The following is a 19,284-nucleotide window of genomic DNA, read 5'->3' as shown; positions in this document are numbered from 1 at the left end:
GCAGATGTACCTTTTGTGAGTATTAACTGTGATGACTAAAAGCAACAACTTAAGGAGACTGGCATGCATGTGTGTCTGCTTAGATATTATAGAAAGAAAACTATTCCATCATTAGCTCTCAATCTGCAGCTCACCAGACTGAGAAGATAAAGGAGAGTAACCTAAAAAATTTAAAAAAATATAAAACCTGTTTTTCTCCTAGCTCAGAGTTCCTCAAATTCTTAAGATGTCAGGTTTAGGCCTGTAGACTGGGTGTCAAACCTGGTGAGCCCTAGGTATAAATAGGAAAAGAAGAAATCTGCAGGTTTCTTTGAACTTTAAGCTTATGAAAAGGCTTATTTAAAGTAGTTGTTGGAGATAGGCAGGTGCTGGATTTGATCCACAAGGCCCCTTTAGTCTTACATTCTTGCCTATTTTAATGCAACGTAGATATGATATTTAGGTACAATTCTGACGTCACTTCATTTTTATGATATTATGTTCATGGCTGTGAAATCTGATTTGGTCACTTAAAATGCACATAAAAGGCAGGCTCTGTTCCAGCAGCCTGATAATGGTGCTGTGGCTCATAGGGATCTCCTCAGAGGTATTTTCATTCATTGGCAGAAGGACAGCTGATAAATGGGGTGGTTTCTTTCAGGGAATCACATTTCTCCCCCTGCTGATAGGCTTAAAATCTAGACCCATCCTTTTTCTTGAACAACAAAGTCTTTTTATCACTGGTGGGCAGGGATCAGGGTAATGCTGGAGACGTGCTCGTGCAGATCTGGGACCAGAATTCTTCCAAAGCAGAAAACTGTTGGGTAAAGCATTCCTTGATAGCTGCTTAACAGAGTGGTCCAGCTGGGTGAAAATCAAACAAAAAAAAACAAAAGGAATTAAAATATTTATTTTCCTGGGATGTTTGCACAGAACTTGTCCTTATGTAGCTGTGTAATCTTAACAGTCAGCCTGACGTAGGTACATAAAAAACACACTGAACTGCTTTGTTTTCATAACTGCCAGTTAAGCTCAAATTAGTTTTAAAGTGAAGCTGAAAGTGTTGAGAAAACTATCTTGGGACAGAACCTTTGGTATAATAAATATTTTAATTCTTGCCTAATTCAAAGCCTGATAAAAAGATCGGAGCTTTTTCAGTTGGCTTCACTCTGGCCAGATATGAATATGTTTACTCACATGAGTGGGTCACTGTTCACACACATAAAGTTACCCCATAAAATCATCCATATGCCTCAGTGTTTACAAGACTGACTCTTACTGCAATCAATCCAGAATAAAGAGCTTTTTAATTCATCTTGCAGGAGCAGTTATACCTGCATGAGAAGAAGCCCCCTAAACAGAAAGTTTAAAATCTTAAGGCTCATAAAGTTTTGCAGCATTTATTTTCTCATCCTGAAAGTCACTCCATCCTCTAAACACCCACAAGGCGAAGGTTCTTCAAAGAAATCAGGTGCATCGTGTGAAATTAGAATAAAAAGTGGGAGGGGTAGAGTGGGAGTTGGGAAAGGTATTAACTTCTTCAGGGACAGTTTGCAGAGCTCAATGTCCAAAGCCACAGATTCTCAGGATACTTTTACAGCACCATCTATTTCTCAGCAGAGGTGTTTTAGCTCAATTCATGAAGTCTGAGGTATGCACCTCTACATAGTTTTAAGGTGCTGTCCTTATGCTGGTGTAAAAGAGGTAACTTCACCCTCCACCAACCATTTCTTCAAATAATTGCATACTAAGCACCATTTTTACCCAGCTTCCCCTTTATTCACAGGATGCTTACCCAGGCACACCTTTGATTAGCCTAAATGCTTCTGCTGGTTTTTCACGTAGCCCACCACATTGTTGGAATTGCTTCCTGTAAAACAAATATCAGCACAGTTAGATTTTAAGTTAGTCTGTGGCAAATGTTTTCTCAAGATTCTCCAAGCAGTACAGTTTTATTAGTTTCCTTATGTAGCAGTTCTCTGGGAGAGCTGCAATAGCCCACTGGACAGAGGAAAGGAAATCCTTCCATAGTTCTATCAGCTAAACTGGCCAAATTTGGCTGTTTGTAAATCTTATAAAATCAAAGATATTGTCTAGTTATATCTGAATAACACTTCCAATCTGATCTGACTGTCCCCCTCTAGATCCAAGAGTTAGAGAAAGCAGGAGCTTTGAAGCCATGAGAAAAGAGATCTGGAAGATTCTCCTGTTTTCTTTGAGACACAGTTCTATCACTTTGTGCAAGGGACCTGACACTTCTTGTGGTTGCAGATGACAACAAGGGCTTGATTCATTGGGCTCCAGTCATCTCTTATCACATACCACGATACAAGCTCTTGGCAAAAGACTCTGCTTTTGACAGAGTTCTGTGTTCATCTGCAAGGAGTCCTGGGCCATGAGCAAAGCTCCAAAGATATCCTTAAAAATAACAAAAGGATATTGAATTGGGTGTTTTTCACCCATTGGGTGGGAAACCCTGGCAGAAGGCTGTGTCACAGCTGGAGATACTGATTCCCAAGAATCAATAGTCAGGGCATTGAAGATCTTAAAATAAGACCTTTTGAGCAAGTCATGGAGAGTTGAGGCCAAAGAATCTCTTTCTGCTGTGCAACTTCATTTCATAAGCAGCAAATTCCTTGTAAGCAATGCAATAACTATAAATCTTAATAACAGCAAACACTTCATGCCAGCAGCTTACCAAAATATTCCTTGTAATACTTGTGCCTCAGGTTGCGTCCATCTGAAAAAGAAGGTACATAATGAGAACGTATCCAGTCAGCCTTCGTTATTTGTGTTAAACTCCAGCCTTCTGTCTACAGCACAGCTAAATTAGAGACATGGAAATAATAACCTCACAGATAGGAAATTGGAAGAGTGTAGTGGAAGTAGCATAAGGCTGATATAAACCTCTTAGAAGACTGTTTAGATTATTCAACTATGAGGACACAACTCACTTGCCCTGAGAGTGGTTAACTGCTGGCCACTAGCATGTTATATTCTTTTCAGTAGCTACGAGTGAAGGAATCACAGACTTTCTTAAATGAAAGAAAATTTGCATAGAATTTAAGATTATCTATTAGTGTGCTACATAATTCAAGTTCCAGCTAGGCTTTTCTGTTTACCATTATTAAAGCTCTTAGAAATACCCTGTGTCTAAGAGCCGTGTAGCTACAGATTACATTTGTTACTACGGACATTATTAAAGAAAAAGATATAAAATAATACAAGAAATAGCCAAACAATTAGAAATGGAAAAATTCTTAGTCTTTTATGGAAGCAGTTCAGAGATCTGGTTTGATGCTTCCTCTGGCTTTTACAGTGACCAAATGGCAAAACTGGTATCTCATGTCCTTACACTGAGATGATTTGTAGTCCAGTGCAGACAGACATATCCTACTATTCAATGAAGTTACACATACCCAGATGTGTTTTGAGCTTTCCTAGAAAATAGCTTGGCCTATATAAGTTGTGTTATTGGGCAAATGTGTCAGTAGAATATAAAGAACAACATTCTGGATGCAGAAAACAAGGTTAGAAGTCAGAACTGGAATTTGAAACTTCTTAGTGAAGTGTGTAGTAATATATAAATATTTCTATTTATTCTGCTGTGTAATAATGGCACGTGCAGGTTACTACCTGCTCTGCTTACACCATCCCAGAGGACACTGGCATCCAGCACACAAGTGTGTCCCCTTACTTGGGTATTTCACATAGCTCAGCCAACATCAAGGACAGTAAAGACCTGAGATTGCTGGAGAGTGGGGACTGTGTCTCAGCTCAGCTGTCACGTACTGCCTTGGGTTGCTCAGGAAGCCCATGAAGACACATATACCACCAGATGTCCTTCAAAGCCTGTGAGAGTGCACCGTCCATTACACGTTTGCATGACAGAACAGGTAAGGAAGGGAGATTTCCAGTCCACTGACCTGGATTTCCACGCAGCTTGATGCACTGGCCCCTGTTAGGGATTCCTTCAGCTGTGTTGCCTGGGTTGATGATGTGGCATTCATAGCCTGTGGGGCAATGCAGAGGCTCATCTCCATCCTCAGTGGTACTGCAGGCCTCAGCTGCAAAAGAAGACCACAGGTCATAAATCATGGCTTTGATACCCACAGGTAACCAAAATATGCCAACATGGCCAACTTCTTCTACATCTCCTCCCAGATAGGATCTCAGACTACTTCCCATGCAGGGGTACCAAGGAGCTAACACCTCCAAAGAAGCCTGGCAGAGCAAGTGATCCAGTTCACACCTTACACAAAAACCTGACGTGTCTAACCCGATACGGGGAGTTCAGGTCATCCCAATTACCTGTACCAACACCCTCCCCACAGCCTGTTGTGCATGGTCTGTGCAAGGGCTGGAGAGTGGTGAAGACAGACCACCAGTGCCCAGCATGCTCACAACTGATGGGTGGTCCCTCCAGTCCCTCCACGTGGCTTTTTCCCTCCAAGCAGCCATATGTCTGTTCCAGCCAGTGTTTCAGGCTGGGTGAGGAATCAGGGAAACGTGACCAGGAAGGTGGCAGTTTGCTGCTTTGTTCTTTGCTCCACACCCATTAACTTACTGATGGATTCAAACCTCAGATGTGACTCACTCTGGAGTAAGTCAGTACCACCCTCTGTTACACATGGAGGCTTTAACCACCTTGATCCTGGAGACCCAGCAAGTGCAGAGCAGAATAAGGAAGTAAAGCAGTTTGTGTCCATTAAATGTACAGACTATGTAGGGACACTCCGCTCTTTCATTTGCCAGGATTTTAATTTCATAGACCTCTGCTGTAATTTTCATGCCATGACTGATGGTTCTTACTTCACTAATTACTCCCTCAAGCTGAGATGAAGGTGTTAAGATAAGAACAAATAATATAAGCATGACAGGGATGGATGAGGAGGAACCTATTTTATCTTATTTCTAGCAGTGCAACTCCAACGAGCTGGAGGCAGAATTTTCTCTTGAAGAACTAGGAGTTTCCATAATAGATGAGAGTCAAGGTCTGGTGATACCATCTGTGTGAGACCAAAGAGGATAATTTATTGGCACTACCTGTGTCTGACTAAAGCTGATCAAAAGTTGGAATAGCCTTTCCATGAAGAAATTAAGAACTTGAGGCACACGTACATCTGGGGATGTCTCATAGAAGAAAACTTCTCTTCCTTCCTTCCTACTCCCTCCTTGTTTCACTTTGAGGTATTGGAAAAAAATAATTAAAAAAACCCCTTTCTCTGTGGAATTAAACTGAGAAGCCCAATCTCATTAGCAGTCTCCAAGCTTAGATGCTCCCAGCTCCATGTCAGCTTGACACAACTCTGCAGCAGTTTGCCAGGGCTCTCGTTCAAAGCAGCCTTCAGAATCAGGAGCCAGAGCCCCAGCCCAAGGCATCTGTGGTACGAGGCCACTCTGGATTAAAAGATCTCTTAATCCAAGTCTGCTCACAGTCTATTAGGCAGCTGGCAGAAAATCTCTGTAGGTTGGCAAAGCCTTTCTCTAAAAAAATGTGTATTTCTACTTATTTCAAGAATGGATACTAATGTAGCTTGCTGGAGCGAATGCACAACACAGCATTATTCCTACAGAAACTCCAGACAAATACCAGCAGCCCCAGCATTCCAACAAACCTGGCAAGCCCTGTGTATGATGAATATATTATTTATTGCTTTTGCATAATTACCAGTATCGCAGAGAAGAGAGTGAAATGTACTGTACCTTGTAAGACTTCCTCTGGACCATCCAAAAGCCACCCATTTCCTCCCAGCCAGCGGGGTTTGGGTTGAACCAACCAGTCTAAAACTGTAAAAGTCAGAAACAAGAAACCCCAGAGTCAAGGTGGAGAAGCCACAGGGCACCAGTTATGGAAAAGTCACAGATTTCCTCTAACAGCCAGTGGCGAGGCTGCCAGGCTGCTGAAGGATTGATTTGAGATTTCAGCAAGATACTTGTGTTCATAGAATCATAGAACAGAATCACAGAATGGTTTGGGTTGGAAAGGACCTTAAAGCTCATCCAGTTCCAACCCCCCTGCCATCAGCAGGGACACCTTCCACTAGACCAGGTTGCTCAAAGCCTCATCCAACCTGGCCTTCAACACTTTCAGGGAGGAGCAGCCACAGCTTCTCTGGCCAACCTGTTCCAGTGTCTCACCACCCTCACAGTGAAGAATTTCTTCCTAATATCTAATCTAAACCTCTCCTCTTCCAGTTTAAAGCCATCTCCCCTTGTTCTATAACTCCCTGCCCTTGTAAAAACTCCTTCCCCAGGTTTCTTGTAGGCCCCAATATTCTTGTTGTCCCAGTAGTGAGAGAGCTATGGATGTTATGCAGGGCCCCAGGAACCTGGTGTCATAAAGGCCAAAGCAGCTGTTGTTTCCCATCCTCCAGTCTCATGGCATGGATCAGATGAGATGGCTGCCTGGCTTCTGTGAGCACTAATTCAGATTGGGATGACTTCTCTTCCTGAATATATAATCCCAGGAAAAGAACTGTCCTCAAATGATTTCTACCATTTGTGCTGGTGGAAATTTTGTACCATCAGCTCGACTTAGAGAGTTTCTTGATTCAGCAATCATCCCAGAAATCAGAGGTTTGGAACTGAAGCTTTATCCTCGACTCACACTCAAACTGTGCCTCCCACCCAAGACCTGATGCTCATGGGGATGACTACCATCATTCCTGCATTCTTCTCTCTACCAGTTTGATCACAGGGCCCACTCTACCTGGTGGTGGCTGTACAGACTCCAGACAGGCATAGATGCACCCGTTGTAGCAGCAGCGCTTGTGCCTTTCACACTCTGAATCCGACCGGCAGCTGGGCACCTCGCAGGCTCGGTCAGGCAAAGTCTGGGGTGGTGGGGGGCAGCGGTCGTTCTTCTGGTAGTGGGAACTGTGAGAATGAAGAGGGTACTCATAATCCTTGTAAAGAAAAGAAAAGGAAACAAAGGTTTGGCATAAGGTGAATACCAAACATCCCATCAGTTGAAAGAGAAGAGGGGTTTTCAAGGTGGTTTTCAAGTATTCATTACAGAGCAGAATTCACTGTTCAGCTCCCCCAGCCCTGTCTTCAGCACACTGAGGAGAGAGCACCTCAGCTGACTGCTTTGGAAACACCAAACCATCAAATTATTGTGTGGGATTCATTTTGTAATTAAGGTTATTGTAATGACAATGAAGAGGTGAAAAAAAAATCCTTTAAAGTATTTTATGCTTGTCTGGGAAACAGAGAGAAAGGCTCCAGGCATCCTCATGACAAGCACACCAAAACACTTTGATAGTAAAGCAGTGAAAATGATGACACTGTATTGTTTTGATGTTACATCCCCAAATGGGACCTGGAACTAATGTCCCAGGTAGCACCTGTCTACTCAATAGGCTCCTTCTACCTTCATCATCTTCTTCTGGACCAGAACTTGTAGAGGACTGGTACAAAATCTTTCAAGCTTATCCACTGTGAGGTCCTGGGTTGTTAAATTAGAGTCTATTTCTAAACCATGAGATAATCTGGGTGAGATCTGTGTGGGTGATGTCAGTTTAATCCCAAAGAAAATGAGGCTGTGTTTGACTATAGCAGAGAGCAGCCCAGCTGCTCATTGCACACCAAAAGGACAAGGGAGATTTAAAGTGGATTAACAGGTACAGGAGTTTACCAGAAACATTTACAAGAGGCAGCATTCAGATATTATTCACGCTGGTGGCAATTTAGCAAGAAGCCAACTCCCTCCAACAGAGAGGTGAATCACTCAAGCCCACTCCTTTCTCACCTATGGTTAACTACTCATCTGTGGGCTTCAGCTCAGCTCCCCAGAGCAGCATAAAGTACTCAGAAAGAGCAATCAAGTTCTCAGTTTTATTAAGAACCATTAATATACTCTAATCAAATCAAAAGATGGATTCTGGATTTGCACTTCTAAAAGAGATCAGCATCTAGCCAGAGGTATGAAGCAAGTGCTGCCATGCACTCACTAGGAGGCTGTTGAGTTTGAGTCCTATATAGACTTGGCCCGATCACTGTTGTGTTATGAAATCAATGCCGAAATACTGGGGTTGTTATTCCAAGAAACAACGTGGTGCAACTGTCCCTGAGGGGCTCTCTAGGAAATTTCACCATCAGGCTATGGAGAAATTTGAGGTGAGACTAATATCCCTCTTTATCTACATGCTTCTACAACCTCATTGTTGAAAAGCTTCCGTGGAGCATGTGTGCCTTGTGAAACAGCATGTCCTCACATGTACTGTCCAAAAAAATGTCCTAGGAGAGGCCCTAGGAGGTCCATTGCCCTGGGGACTGATTGCCGGCCCATATGGCCTCTGCTGCTACGTGTGACCAAGCAGCAGTCAATTAACAGTGAAAACAATATCATCTTCACTCCCTTGGGATAATTTGTAATGTAGAGAATGAAGGCGATCCCAAGGGACACCAAAAGAAATAATAATGCACATTGTTTGTGGTAATGATGTGACAAATTTCACTTCTATATTGTAGATAGCGTAGAATGGTATTGGCAAGGTGGTAGTTCTCACACCAAAGCTGGCCTCCCTTCTTTGAGCCATAGGTAGGGGGAAACAGAGAACAGAAAAGTCTCTCTGCTGCTTGGTTGTGCAGAGTGTTAGCCAGAAGTATAGAGAAAAGTTATTAATTTCTGTCACAAGTTGTACATTAAAGAAAATCCATATCCTGGTTATATCTATGGCTGGTTAATAGAATATGTGTGTGTGTCTGTGTGTGAGAGACAGAGAATTCCTAATATTTCCACAAATAACAGCCTCCTGCCCTGTTCCCAATATCAATAAACAATTTACTTCTGCTTTTTCCTTAGTTGTTTCCATTCAGTGAACAAGGAACTGCTCAAAAACCCTTCCAGGAGGTTGTTTTCCCATGAACTGACAGGCTGTTTGAACCACAAAATAGGTTTGAAAAAATATATTTCCTAATTTTGATGATGTTTTCAATGTTAAAGTGTAAAGCAAGGTGGAAGCTATCGCATCATCCCACTCCTCACAAGCTAATTTTGATGATGTTTTCAATGTTAAAGTGTGAAAAACAATGAAAACACTCCACCTTTAAAATAACATTCTGAACTGAAGATCTTGCAAGTTCAACTTTTTTTGCTGTTGCTGGATTTTAAATAGAGAAAATGCTTAGACCAAGTATAATTTGGGGATATAAAATAGCATTTAAGGGTAAAGCTATGCAGTTCCAAACACCAAACAGGTCTCCTTGTTGGAGGGAACACTCATCCTGGAAGGTCACAGTTTACTATTCTATTATTTGAAATGTCAACTGCATCAGACTAAAATAATACTGGCAAATATTGGATACATTAAAAAAAAACCCAACCCACAAAAACCAGCACACCAAACAATTACTGCAGTTGCTTCACAGATGATTCAGAAACTAAGAAGCCAAAATTGCAATGAACAGTTGGCTTAATGAATGAGATTTCCGTTTGGGAACAATATCATATTTTTAGCCAAATAACTTTGTACCTCATGACCTCCCTGCCCATTTTTTTTGTTCATTTATTGCTCTGAACCCCTTTCTTTCAAAACCTCATGGTCAAAAATATATTTTTTGTGCATTTGATCTAATAAAACCATTGCTACTGGTTTACATGCGCATAAACCAGCCCAGTGGGAAACAGGATTCCCTCATTTCCAAACCAGCCTGGTTAAGGATGTCTCCAAGTATGGGTCACAAGGTCTTTTTAAAAGCTCTCCCAGGATTCACAGTTTGGTTCTAAGCATTGCTCAGATTTATTATTTTTACAGATCATTACAACAGTCAAAATCTTTTTCTTTAGGAATATTTTTCAATGCAGGAGGCAAATTGCTTTTTCCCCATGGAGACTCATTAAATCATTTTAATGACAATATCTGCCTTAGAGATATACAGAAACAAAGTAAGGGGGAAAATGCAGAGTTCAACTGAGGAACCCTGGAGGTCAGTAAAGATGACTCGGAAAAACCTGAATGCAGTCACTCATTCTCAACCCATAATTTCAACAGTAACTGTGGGATGCAGTCTGCCTCCAAAAAATCCCACAGCTGTTATATTATTTGTGCCTGAAACTGGACCCTGGGCTTATGTCAAAGCACAATTCTCTGCTAATTCCTATTCTGCGTGGCCACCCCCAAGACCACACGTGAGGTTTATTCCCAGCCTCTGGTCACTATTCTGCCCCTGGTAGGTATTTCCAGACACTGGCTATAAACCACCTTTTCTCTGAAACAATAGGAGGAATTTAAAGCCCTCCAACCTTTCTGTAAAAGTCCTGGAAAAACACATCATCAACTGATCAAAGTTGCAAATATTGGACTGAAGGAGGGTTAAATAATCTGAAGGACAAGACCAAAACAATAGGAATAATATTCTCCTGCTATTTACTCTGGATTAAGAGTTTTGGTTCTGGTGTCTGCAGTACTGGAAGATTATGGCAAAATTTGAGTGGGCTCAAAGAAGAAGTGCAACAGCAATTAGAGGACTGGAAGGCAGGGAATAGACTGCAAGACTTATACATGCATATGCAGGTTTCAAAGGGGGGGCTGAAGGCTGCTCTGTTAATATGTTACTCTGAGGCACACGCAGGACAGAACTCTCATGGGAGATGTGCTAATCTGGAGACCAAGAGGGTATCTCAGTGTTGATATATGACAGCTAGCTAGGGAGTCAATAAATCATCGGAAGAACAGCACAGCAGCTGCGAGGAATTCTTCACTTCTGGAAATTTTCAAAAGGCATCTGGATTATTTTCTAAAATGCTTGATGCAGTTGACACTGGAATAAAACCAAGAATGTCCCAAGTTTTTCCAGTAGACAAGTGGGTGTCTTGATAATGAACTGAAGAGCACCTCCAGGTAGTTCCCTCCGTCCGCCCTTTGGGAACAGTCCACAGGCTGTGCAGGGGCTGCAGAACACCAGCTGCAGGTCACTAAACTTGACAAATGTCCCTCTGGCTGTAAAATACATGGATTTGCTAAAAGCTTGAAGCCCAGCTCCTCCATCCCACTGTGACTGCCAGTTTTTACTTCTCACTCCATTCCCTCTCCTCTTTCTCCATTCTCTGTTCCCACTTGACTCCTCCTTGCCAACCAACACCCTTCCTCAGAGTCCTTAATGAAAAACTCCTGGCCAGACCTCGAGCCAACTTCTCAGCCTAACACCTGCTCAGCATTCTGCAGCCAGCAGTTTGGTGGATGCATTGCTCTTACTGTGGACTCATATTTTTTGGACCCAGACAACATCACCTCCCTACTCCCTCCACCTCTTCCCCCTACAGAGCTTGCCTGTGTCCTTCTGGGGGTCTCAAGAGGATGTCTATGGCCCATCTCCTGTATAGCTGCATGTTGCTGTGAGCACCTCCATCTGTTACTCCTCTATCTAAGTGACTCACAAATCAGCTGTTCCACCCACAGCCTCTGATTTTTAAACTCTAGGGAACATACAGCATTTGGTAGAAAAGAAAGGATCTCTCTGAGAAACAAGGGGAGCTGCCAAAAGAGACTCTTGGTGGATAAGAGGATGGAGAGCAGATGTCTTCCTCCTTACAAGGCTTTGAGGAGAAGGAAAAAGAAAAGCATTTTCTATTTTCCTTAGATAAGATGTTTCTGTCAATATGAACAATTCTGGCTGAGCTTGCCAGATCAGTAGCACCTGGATTCATGGCTGCCAGAAAAACCAGACCTTTGAAGAACTGCAGATTGAAAGAGGATGATATATCCTCAGGGGAGTGGGCTCTGTGCCTCTACAGAGCACATTATCTGAAGATCAACATGTACATTCTTGTTCTACTCCTGTCCTGTCTCTCTGGGTCATTTATTTCATAGCTCTTCTTGAATTTGAACTTTGCACTGAAATATGACAGAAGAACATACTAATAAATACTCTTGCCAGCGAGTGATTTTGCAGGAAACACAGCTCTTTACATCACCATTTTGCAATTAAAGCGCAAACCGGATGATACCCTGTCCCAAGGGAGGCTACAATGAGGAAAATTTCCTGTTGTAAAATGTCAAAACCATATTTCACTTCATTCAACATGGGTAAAAGATGTGTGTCACACTGCTGAGTCAGCGATCGCGCAAACCAAATGTAGCTGTCCCCAAACATCACTCTAGATGTCATGGGCAAAAACCCCATCCATTTTAAATTAAAAGCTGCAGAAAACAGGTGAGGAATCTCTTTGTGACAACAAGGAGCTGTTTATGTGCATACAATATCTGGAAGATGCAATCAAACCCAAGCATGAGAAGACTGGCTAGGGCTTCCACCTAAGCAACTCAAGAGGCAGAAGCCTTGAGTCAGTGCTGGCTTCTAAGGACACTTTAATGGAGCAAGTGAAAATTTCAAATTCAAATATATTTTTCTTTCTAAACAGCATGTCCTGAAAGTCAAGCTAGCAAAATATTTTCCATTATACTTTTTAAAATTTCCTCCATGGCCATCTCTAACAGTCTTTTGGCCCAGACACACCAGAACAAGACCCAGCACTGTCCTTTTCTCCACTCACAGTAAATTGTTGCTGCCTCAGTTTCAACTCCAGCACTGCTCTAAGTACCACTGCAGATTTGGCAATGGCTCTTTTGCCCCCAAACACACTGGGCAGGCACAGCAAGTGCTCCAGCACTCCCTGGGCACACAGGGGACACTGCAGCCTCCACAATTCCATGCTGTTCTCTTGCTCAGCAAGTCTCCTGCTCTTCCCTGGTGTGTCCTTACTTGTGATGGCTTGAGGATAAGAAGGTGGCTTAATGTGACATCAACACATTACTCTGATATGGTGGATCTGGAGGTCCCTGTGCTCCAGTGATTTACAAAACCCTAGGCAGTGCCACCATCCCTCTAGTACACACTGTCACTAGGAGCTGGAAACATTTACCCAAAGTTATCCCAAAAGGCAGTGGAGGAACTGGGCAGGGAACCCTCCTCCCTGCTCTAAGCAATGAATAACATTATCTTCTTTTCACTAAATCTATCCCCAGACGTGTAGGTTTTTCATTCCCCTTCTCCCCATTCACGCTTCCCTATGAAGTTTCTAGGGAAAGCAGGGCCGGCTGCCGTACCAACATCTCCTCACTGTTCCAACTGTGCCTTACAATCTTCCCATCGCAGCAGCTAGGTGGCAAAAGTTCAGTTCAGCCTGGGAAACTATGCAACCCTTTTCTAAAGAGACAGCCTGCGGATTCAAATACTCCTTATTCTGAAATGATTCACGCACGTAAAGAAAACTCCCCTTTCACAGCGAGCACACCCAGCTCCCCCCAAATCACCCCACTGCACTCTACTCACATCATATTTCTCCGTCATTTTCAGATGTAGAGCACGCTTCCAGAGATGCCTTGCACAGCCCGAATCTGGCAGCAAAACTAAGACACACAAGGTTGCAGCGAAGATCTTTTTACAGAAATGCATCTCTGACAGCCCCCTGGAATCCATCTTCCCAAGGAGAAATCAAATAAAGAGCTCAGCTTTTGGGATCCAAACGATTGAGAGTCTTGGCAAGGAGGGAGGGAGATGGGGAGGGAGGGAGAGCGAGGGCTGATCGCTGGTGAGAGCCGCTTTTCCCTGCGCAGCTTCTGGGAAGGGAAAGGGGAAAAGAAAAAAAAAAAAAAGAAGAAGAAAAAAAAAAAGGAGCCCAGAAGCAGAAGCCAGGAGCTGCTGAGCTGCTGTTGAACTTCTTTACTCAAAGTTAGATCAGGTTCTCGGCTCACATGTTCGCACAAAGCACGCGCTCTTCTTGAATGATAGATGGGAAGATTACTTGGAAAGATTATTTTTAGACCTTTGTTCCCAACATCTGGCATCCTCAGAGAGCCCCATTCAAAGCCAAAGCGTGGGATCAGATGACAGCTGCCGCAGGGGGAAAGAAAGGTCTTGGAGGGGTGGGCTCGGTAGCTTCTAGCAAACTCACCCAAACTTGCCAAGCTACTCGGCTCTCCCTTTTGTGAGTTTCCCACTGTGCCCCCAGCTGTGGTTTTGGATTGTGTTTTGACCAAGTGATAACTCCATCTGAAGATTGCTTGAAGGAAATGATTTAAAGACATGATAAATATGCAGGGACTTTAATTAAACCAAGTGGATGTTAGCTTTCTGCAAATGATTTCAAAGAAGGGGAAGACGTGGCCATTGGGGAAAAATAAACCCAGGTGCATGGGTGGGGAATAGGGAAGGAAGGCGATTTAGAAATGACATGACCAAATGGAAAGCAAGGAAGGGGACGTGAGTCAGACTGTGCCTGACAATGGGAGAGACGGAGAGACTGGACGTGGGGTGTTAGACATCTACATGGACATTGGGTGCCTGAGGAACAAGAATAGACTGATGAAATCAGGCTGAAAGCATCCCAGCATCCTGCCTGGGACAGAGATAGAGGCAGGTGCCAAAAGAAAAGTATGAGAACAGGGCATCTGTTACACAGGCATGAGTATAGATCCAGATATATGCACGCAGATACTTTCACAGCCTTCAGTCATGTTGTTCAGAACTTCCTCAGCCAAATGCAGGGGCTGTTTATTTTATAAATCTCTATTAATTTCTCCTCTAGCAGCTTGTCCAGCCTCCACCTGCAGTGAAGGAAGAAATGGAACCACAAAGCTAGTTGAGATACAAGCTCCAAGCCCTGCTTGCCTTCGGTTTACTGCAGCCCTACTCTATAGCCAAGGCAGAGCAGAGTAGAGGCTTGCTGGGTGGATTGAATTTAATTTATATCTGCTGTAAAATGGCTCTGCACAGGAGTGTTAGACTCTGTGGACAAATAAAAAAACCCCAAACCTTCCAGTTCTTCCTTATACCTGAAAGCTGTGGCAAGTCACTTTGATCCATGCCTCAGTGTCAATAGCTACATGTAGATGGTAGCCAAAGAATTTAATCTCCAAGCTTGCCAGTTTATGCTGATGGGAATCTGAAGAACAAGTGAGGTGGGGGTTTTAAAAGCTCTTTATTTAACAGGATATATTTCATTTATTTAGAGATAAGGGGTTTACAAAGTTTCACAGTAAATGTGCTTTGGGACAGTCCTGTCCATATCTCTACTGCTGTAGAAAGCTTCTTTGCAACAATAAAAAATCCTGTTCAGTTCATTCCAGGGAATTTAGTTGGTAAGAAAAGCCAAACAGGGACTGCTGTCATGGGAGGAAAAAAGAGAAAGAAAGGTGGGGAAAGAGAAGGAAGAGTTAAACTGGGGAGAGTTATCTCCCTCAGAGCTGCAGCAATATAAGGAGATCCTCCTGGGACTGGCAGAACAAGCTGCCATCTCTCTGCGTGGAGTCTATGGACTCCCAAAGGAGCTCTGATGGCAAGTGTCTCAGAGGGATCTCCGTGGAGATGCAATGACCATATATTGCTCTGTTTGTATGATCTCCATCACTGTTTGATCCATAGTTTGCTCCTGTAATAACATGACAGTCACTTCCTAAGGCATGAGCAGGGTTTTGGGGGCTGACAGGATTTGGGGGGACCCAATGGCACAGTTGTTTTAGGCATGGATGTGGACAAAGAAGATGCATTTGGGCTGGAGAGCCTTTCATGGCAGAGGCTTTGTCACGCTCCACCAGGCTGCTGAGAAGACTGTCCCAACAGAAACCATGGCTCCAGGTTCCTCTCACCTGCTTTGCACCATCCTGTTGGTTCTCCTTTCTCTGTAGTGACCCATTTAAAACAGTATTTATCCCTTTAAACAGTTAATTTCCCTGAGGCTGTCTTCTCTTCTGCATTTAATAAGGACAACTGTGGACAACTCCTGTCCACAGCTCAGTCTGGCTATGCAAGGTGAGTTCTTAAGGACTGAAGTGTTACCTTCAGGCAGAGCTCAGCACCTACAGGTCACTGTCACCTCCACCCAAATCTCACCCAAATGTCATCTGAAATCAGCAGCTGTGCTGGTGTTAGTGAAAGGCCTCCTCAGACATCTTCAGTGCATCTGGAGCAGAACGCATCACTACCACAAGACTTCAACTTGTGGCTTTATTTTGTATTGCTCAGAGTGCTTTGTCTGACACAACAGGATGCCTTCGATTCCTTTTAAAAACAAACCTCCCCTGTTTGTTGCGATATTAATATCTGCAACTTGACAAAGCACCTTTTGGGCACAACCAGGAGTTCCCGCCAATGTCCTGACTCCTGTGTTGCACGGTGACAAATGACATGGCTGGCTGCACAGAATAAACAAGATCTTTTTCTTAGCATATTCCTACTCTAAGGAAGTGGAGCAACTAATTCTAAAGATTAATAGTTACTTCAGACACCATTTACTGGCCTTTCTTTTGGCAGATATACAGCTTTGACATTTACCTGGGAGAAACGAGGGTCTGTGCATTACAGTTCACGGATTGTATACCAAAGAAGTGAGAATTCTCCTGTAGGACCAAATTTCCACAGCTGGTCATGGTCTCCACATCAAAATGAATGTTGCTGTTCTAACACTTAAGCCTCCTGGATGCAATCATTTCACCCTAACTTCCCAAAGTACTGCATGTAATGCCTGGACTGGATTATCCCTACTATCAGATGGGGAAACTGAGGCACGAGGAGGGTGTGATTTGCTGAAATTAGACCTTCTATCTGCACAATCAAACTGCTGCAGTTATAACAGTGCAGCCTAAGCCAGGGCTCTGTGCTTCAATGTTCTATACTCAAATCCAATTGAGAATTCTTCAGGAGACCCATTTCCAGTCTGTCTTTGAAACTAGGCAATTCCACTAGGGATTTTACATTTTTTATAGGATTAAGAAAAACTGCTTTACCTGGCAACATTGGAAACAACACATTTCTTGCCTTTTCTGGATAATCTCCTTCCTGGTGGTCCCTGGCATGGATGGATCATCACAGGAGAACTGCAGGACAACTTTAGCCCATTTCATATCCACATTGTCCTCCCATTTGGAGCCCAGTACACACCTAAACCAAGAAAGACTTTAGTCCACTCAGTTACGTAGGCTCCTCGCTCCTGCTGCAGAGCAGTTCATGTCTTATGAAGTTCACTTTTAAATGGCCCATTCAGAAAAAAAAAGGCGGGGGGGGGGGGAAGAAGCAACTTTGACTTTCTGAAGAATTTCTTGTTTAACAAAGCAGTTCTTGGCAGGTTTATGGCTCCAACTATTAGTATAAAACATTCTTAGCAGCTTATGAAGTAATTACAGGAATCAGACACAAATCAGGCACAAATCCGTAGCAAAGAGCCGTTGGCAATAATTAGCAATTTAAAATTTAATGCCAAGCAGATTTCTGAGTTGTGTTGCTTTAAATTCCAGGTAAGTTTTTAAAACTATTATTAAAAGAAAGAGAGAACATTAACTGCCATTTTCTCTTAAACTACATCTGCCTGTGTGAACCAAGCAGTAAGCAGGTTTTCTACCTGTGAAACTTTACAGTCTGCTCAGTTGTGTCATTCATAATAAAAGGATTTTTTTCTATATGCTTGTCCAGGGAATACACAGACATCACTAAGTCGAGATTTGTGGTGCTGTTCCTCACACAAAATCCCCACTGTCTTTAAGGATGTTAAATGAGATCACATCATACATCAACACTAAGCAAAGAGTCATCTTCTGTGCATGAATCTATGCGAATTTCCATTCCACAAATGGTTTCAATAAGGCAAATTCTGCAGTAACATAAATTGCTGTCAGATGATAGTGGGAGGACATGGCTGAGACATGAGCATCTCCCCAGGACCTGTGAAACCTTCAGCATCATTTGTTACAGCGAGGAAGACGTATCTGAATATAAGGGTGGGCATTTTATCAGGCTAGGAGAATAAAATCACTTTTGGAACCAGGATTTGTGTTGCCTGATTAGAATGAATTTATTAATGGATTTTAAAAATGTTCTCAGGGAGGTTCTGAGTGAAAGGCACAGGGTGTTTGTGGAGCCGAGGAAAAATGTCTTTCTCCAGCCAAAAACAAGTGAGGTAAGTCAACCTAAGCCAAGACTTCCCCTTTCCCAGAGGAAAGATCTGACTTTTAAGGGAAGATTATGTGGAAGAGAGAGTTTCCTCAGAGCACACAACTCCAGCAGCATGAGGTGACTCATTTTAGTCTGATATAATCACAGACCTTCATGCCAGGGGTTGCTGCAATTCCTTATCCAGGCGCTGGCTGTTTCCTTGCCAAGTCTGTATAGGTTCTGGTGCCAACAGCAAAGGGCAGTGGTTTTCTGGGGGTGAAGCAGGATTTTATATTACCTGTTCCAGTGGGAAGGCAAGGTTACAGCTGCTCTGTTTCCATCTCCTGCACACCCAGCTGCTGGTGGCCAGCCCAGGAGGTCCTGCCTGATGTACCACTTGGAATAGGGTTCATGTCACCTTGGGGGAGACCTGCAAGTGTGTGCTGGGATCAGCAAATGGTGACAAATCACTGCCCAGGGCTTCTTATGGGTACATCAGGAGAACAAACTCCACTGACCACAGTGACAAAAACCCCCAAGCTAACACTCCTCCCTGTTGCTCCCGGCTGCCTTGTAAAGGCTCAGCCTTGCGGGCTTACTGGTCAGGCTTACACTCAGTTTTAAGAAATCAGCAAAACCAAGTAAATCCAGAGTGGTTTTGTTATGAATATGAGCACAGAGAAACCATGGCCCTGATTCAACTTACCTCAGCTAAACCTGCCACATGAAATTCAGGGAAACCTATAGGAAGTGCTGGGCTCACCTGCGATGACAGATGGCATCACTTTGATCTGTACGGTCACCCCTCCAACCTGTGCTTTCTCTAAGATGACAATATTCTCTAAAGTGACAATATTATAATTGTTACTCTTTTTTTCTTGCCTAAGAGCCCAGCCAGTCATTGGCATTGCTCGTTGCATGGACCAGCAGCAAAAGGAGTCCCTCAGGTGTGCCAATGTGATAAACAACAAATAAAAGAAACTCCAGCATTTCTTGAGAGGTGACACTGAATGAAACTGATACATCCCCTCACCCAGAGGGTTATTTTATGGCCAGCTCTACAGGAAGACACCAAATCTGGGTTGTCAGTATGGCTTCATTCCTTCTCTGAGCAGGAAAAGCTGGTTATTGTGTCTGTGCCAGATGTTTGCTACCAGTGAACTCCACTGGGAATTTATAGGATGAAATAAAAGATCAAAAGCAATTCAAAACACAGACAGGTGATTCTCTTTAAGCATCTGGCCTCAAGCTTTTGCAAAGCCTGGCAGAGGTCAATGTTAAGTGGCCCCCAACCATTTGGAAAGGTCTATAAAGAAGAATATAAAATGTCTCTACTTTTAACTAGCTTTATTGTGTATGAGATATAAATTAAGCAGATGAATGTTATTAGAGAAGCATACTCATGAGTGCTGCATCCCACTAACAAAATCAGCA

General features: G+C 43.2%; 1 protein-coding gene across 1 annotated transcript; it reads right to left on the bottom strand.

The window, feature by feature from the left end:
• Positions 1 to 634: 634 nt before the first annotated feature.
• Positions 635 to 13,431, bottom strand: WFDC1 (WAP four-disulfide core domain 1). Its single transcript, XM_010163713.2, has 7 exons — positions 13,258 to 13,431; positions 6,692 to 6,887; positions 5,686 to 5,769; positions 3,906 to 4,046; positions 2,678 to 2,719; positions 1,775 to 1,849; positions 635 to 843 (listed from the first exon to the last, which is right to left on the bottom strand). The coding sequence occupies exons 1-6, from the start codon at positions 13,402 to 13,404 to the stop codon at positions 1,791 to 1,793; spliced, it is 669 nt and encodes a 222-aa protein (XP_010162015.1). The 5' UTR covers positions 13,405 to 13,431; the 3' UTR covers positions 635 to 843; positions 1,775 to 1,790.
• Between the last annotated feature and the right edge of the window lie 5,853 nt (positions 13,432 to 19,284).

Source organism: Antrostomus carolinensis, unplaced genomic scaffold (genome assembly GCF_000700745.2).
Source record: "Antrostomus carolinensis isolate BGI_N321 unplaced genomic scaffold, ASM70074v2 scaffold7310, whole genome shotgun sequence".
In the NCBI taxonomy this organism is placed as follows: domain Eukaryota; kingdom Metazoa; phylum Chordata; class Aves; order Caprimulgiformes; family Caprimulgidae; genus Antrostomus; species Antrostomus carolinensis.
The sequence above is the reverse complement of the archived record's forward strand: the minus strand, read 5'-3'. Positions and strand labels throughout refer to the sequence as shown.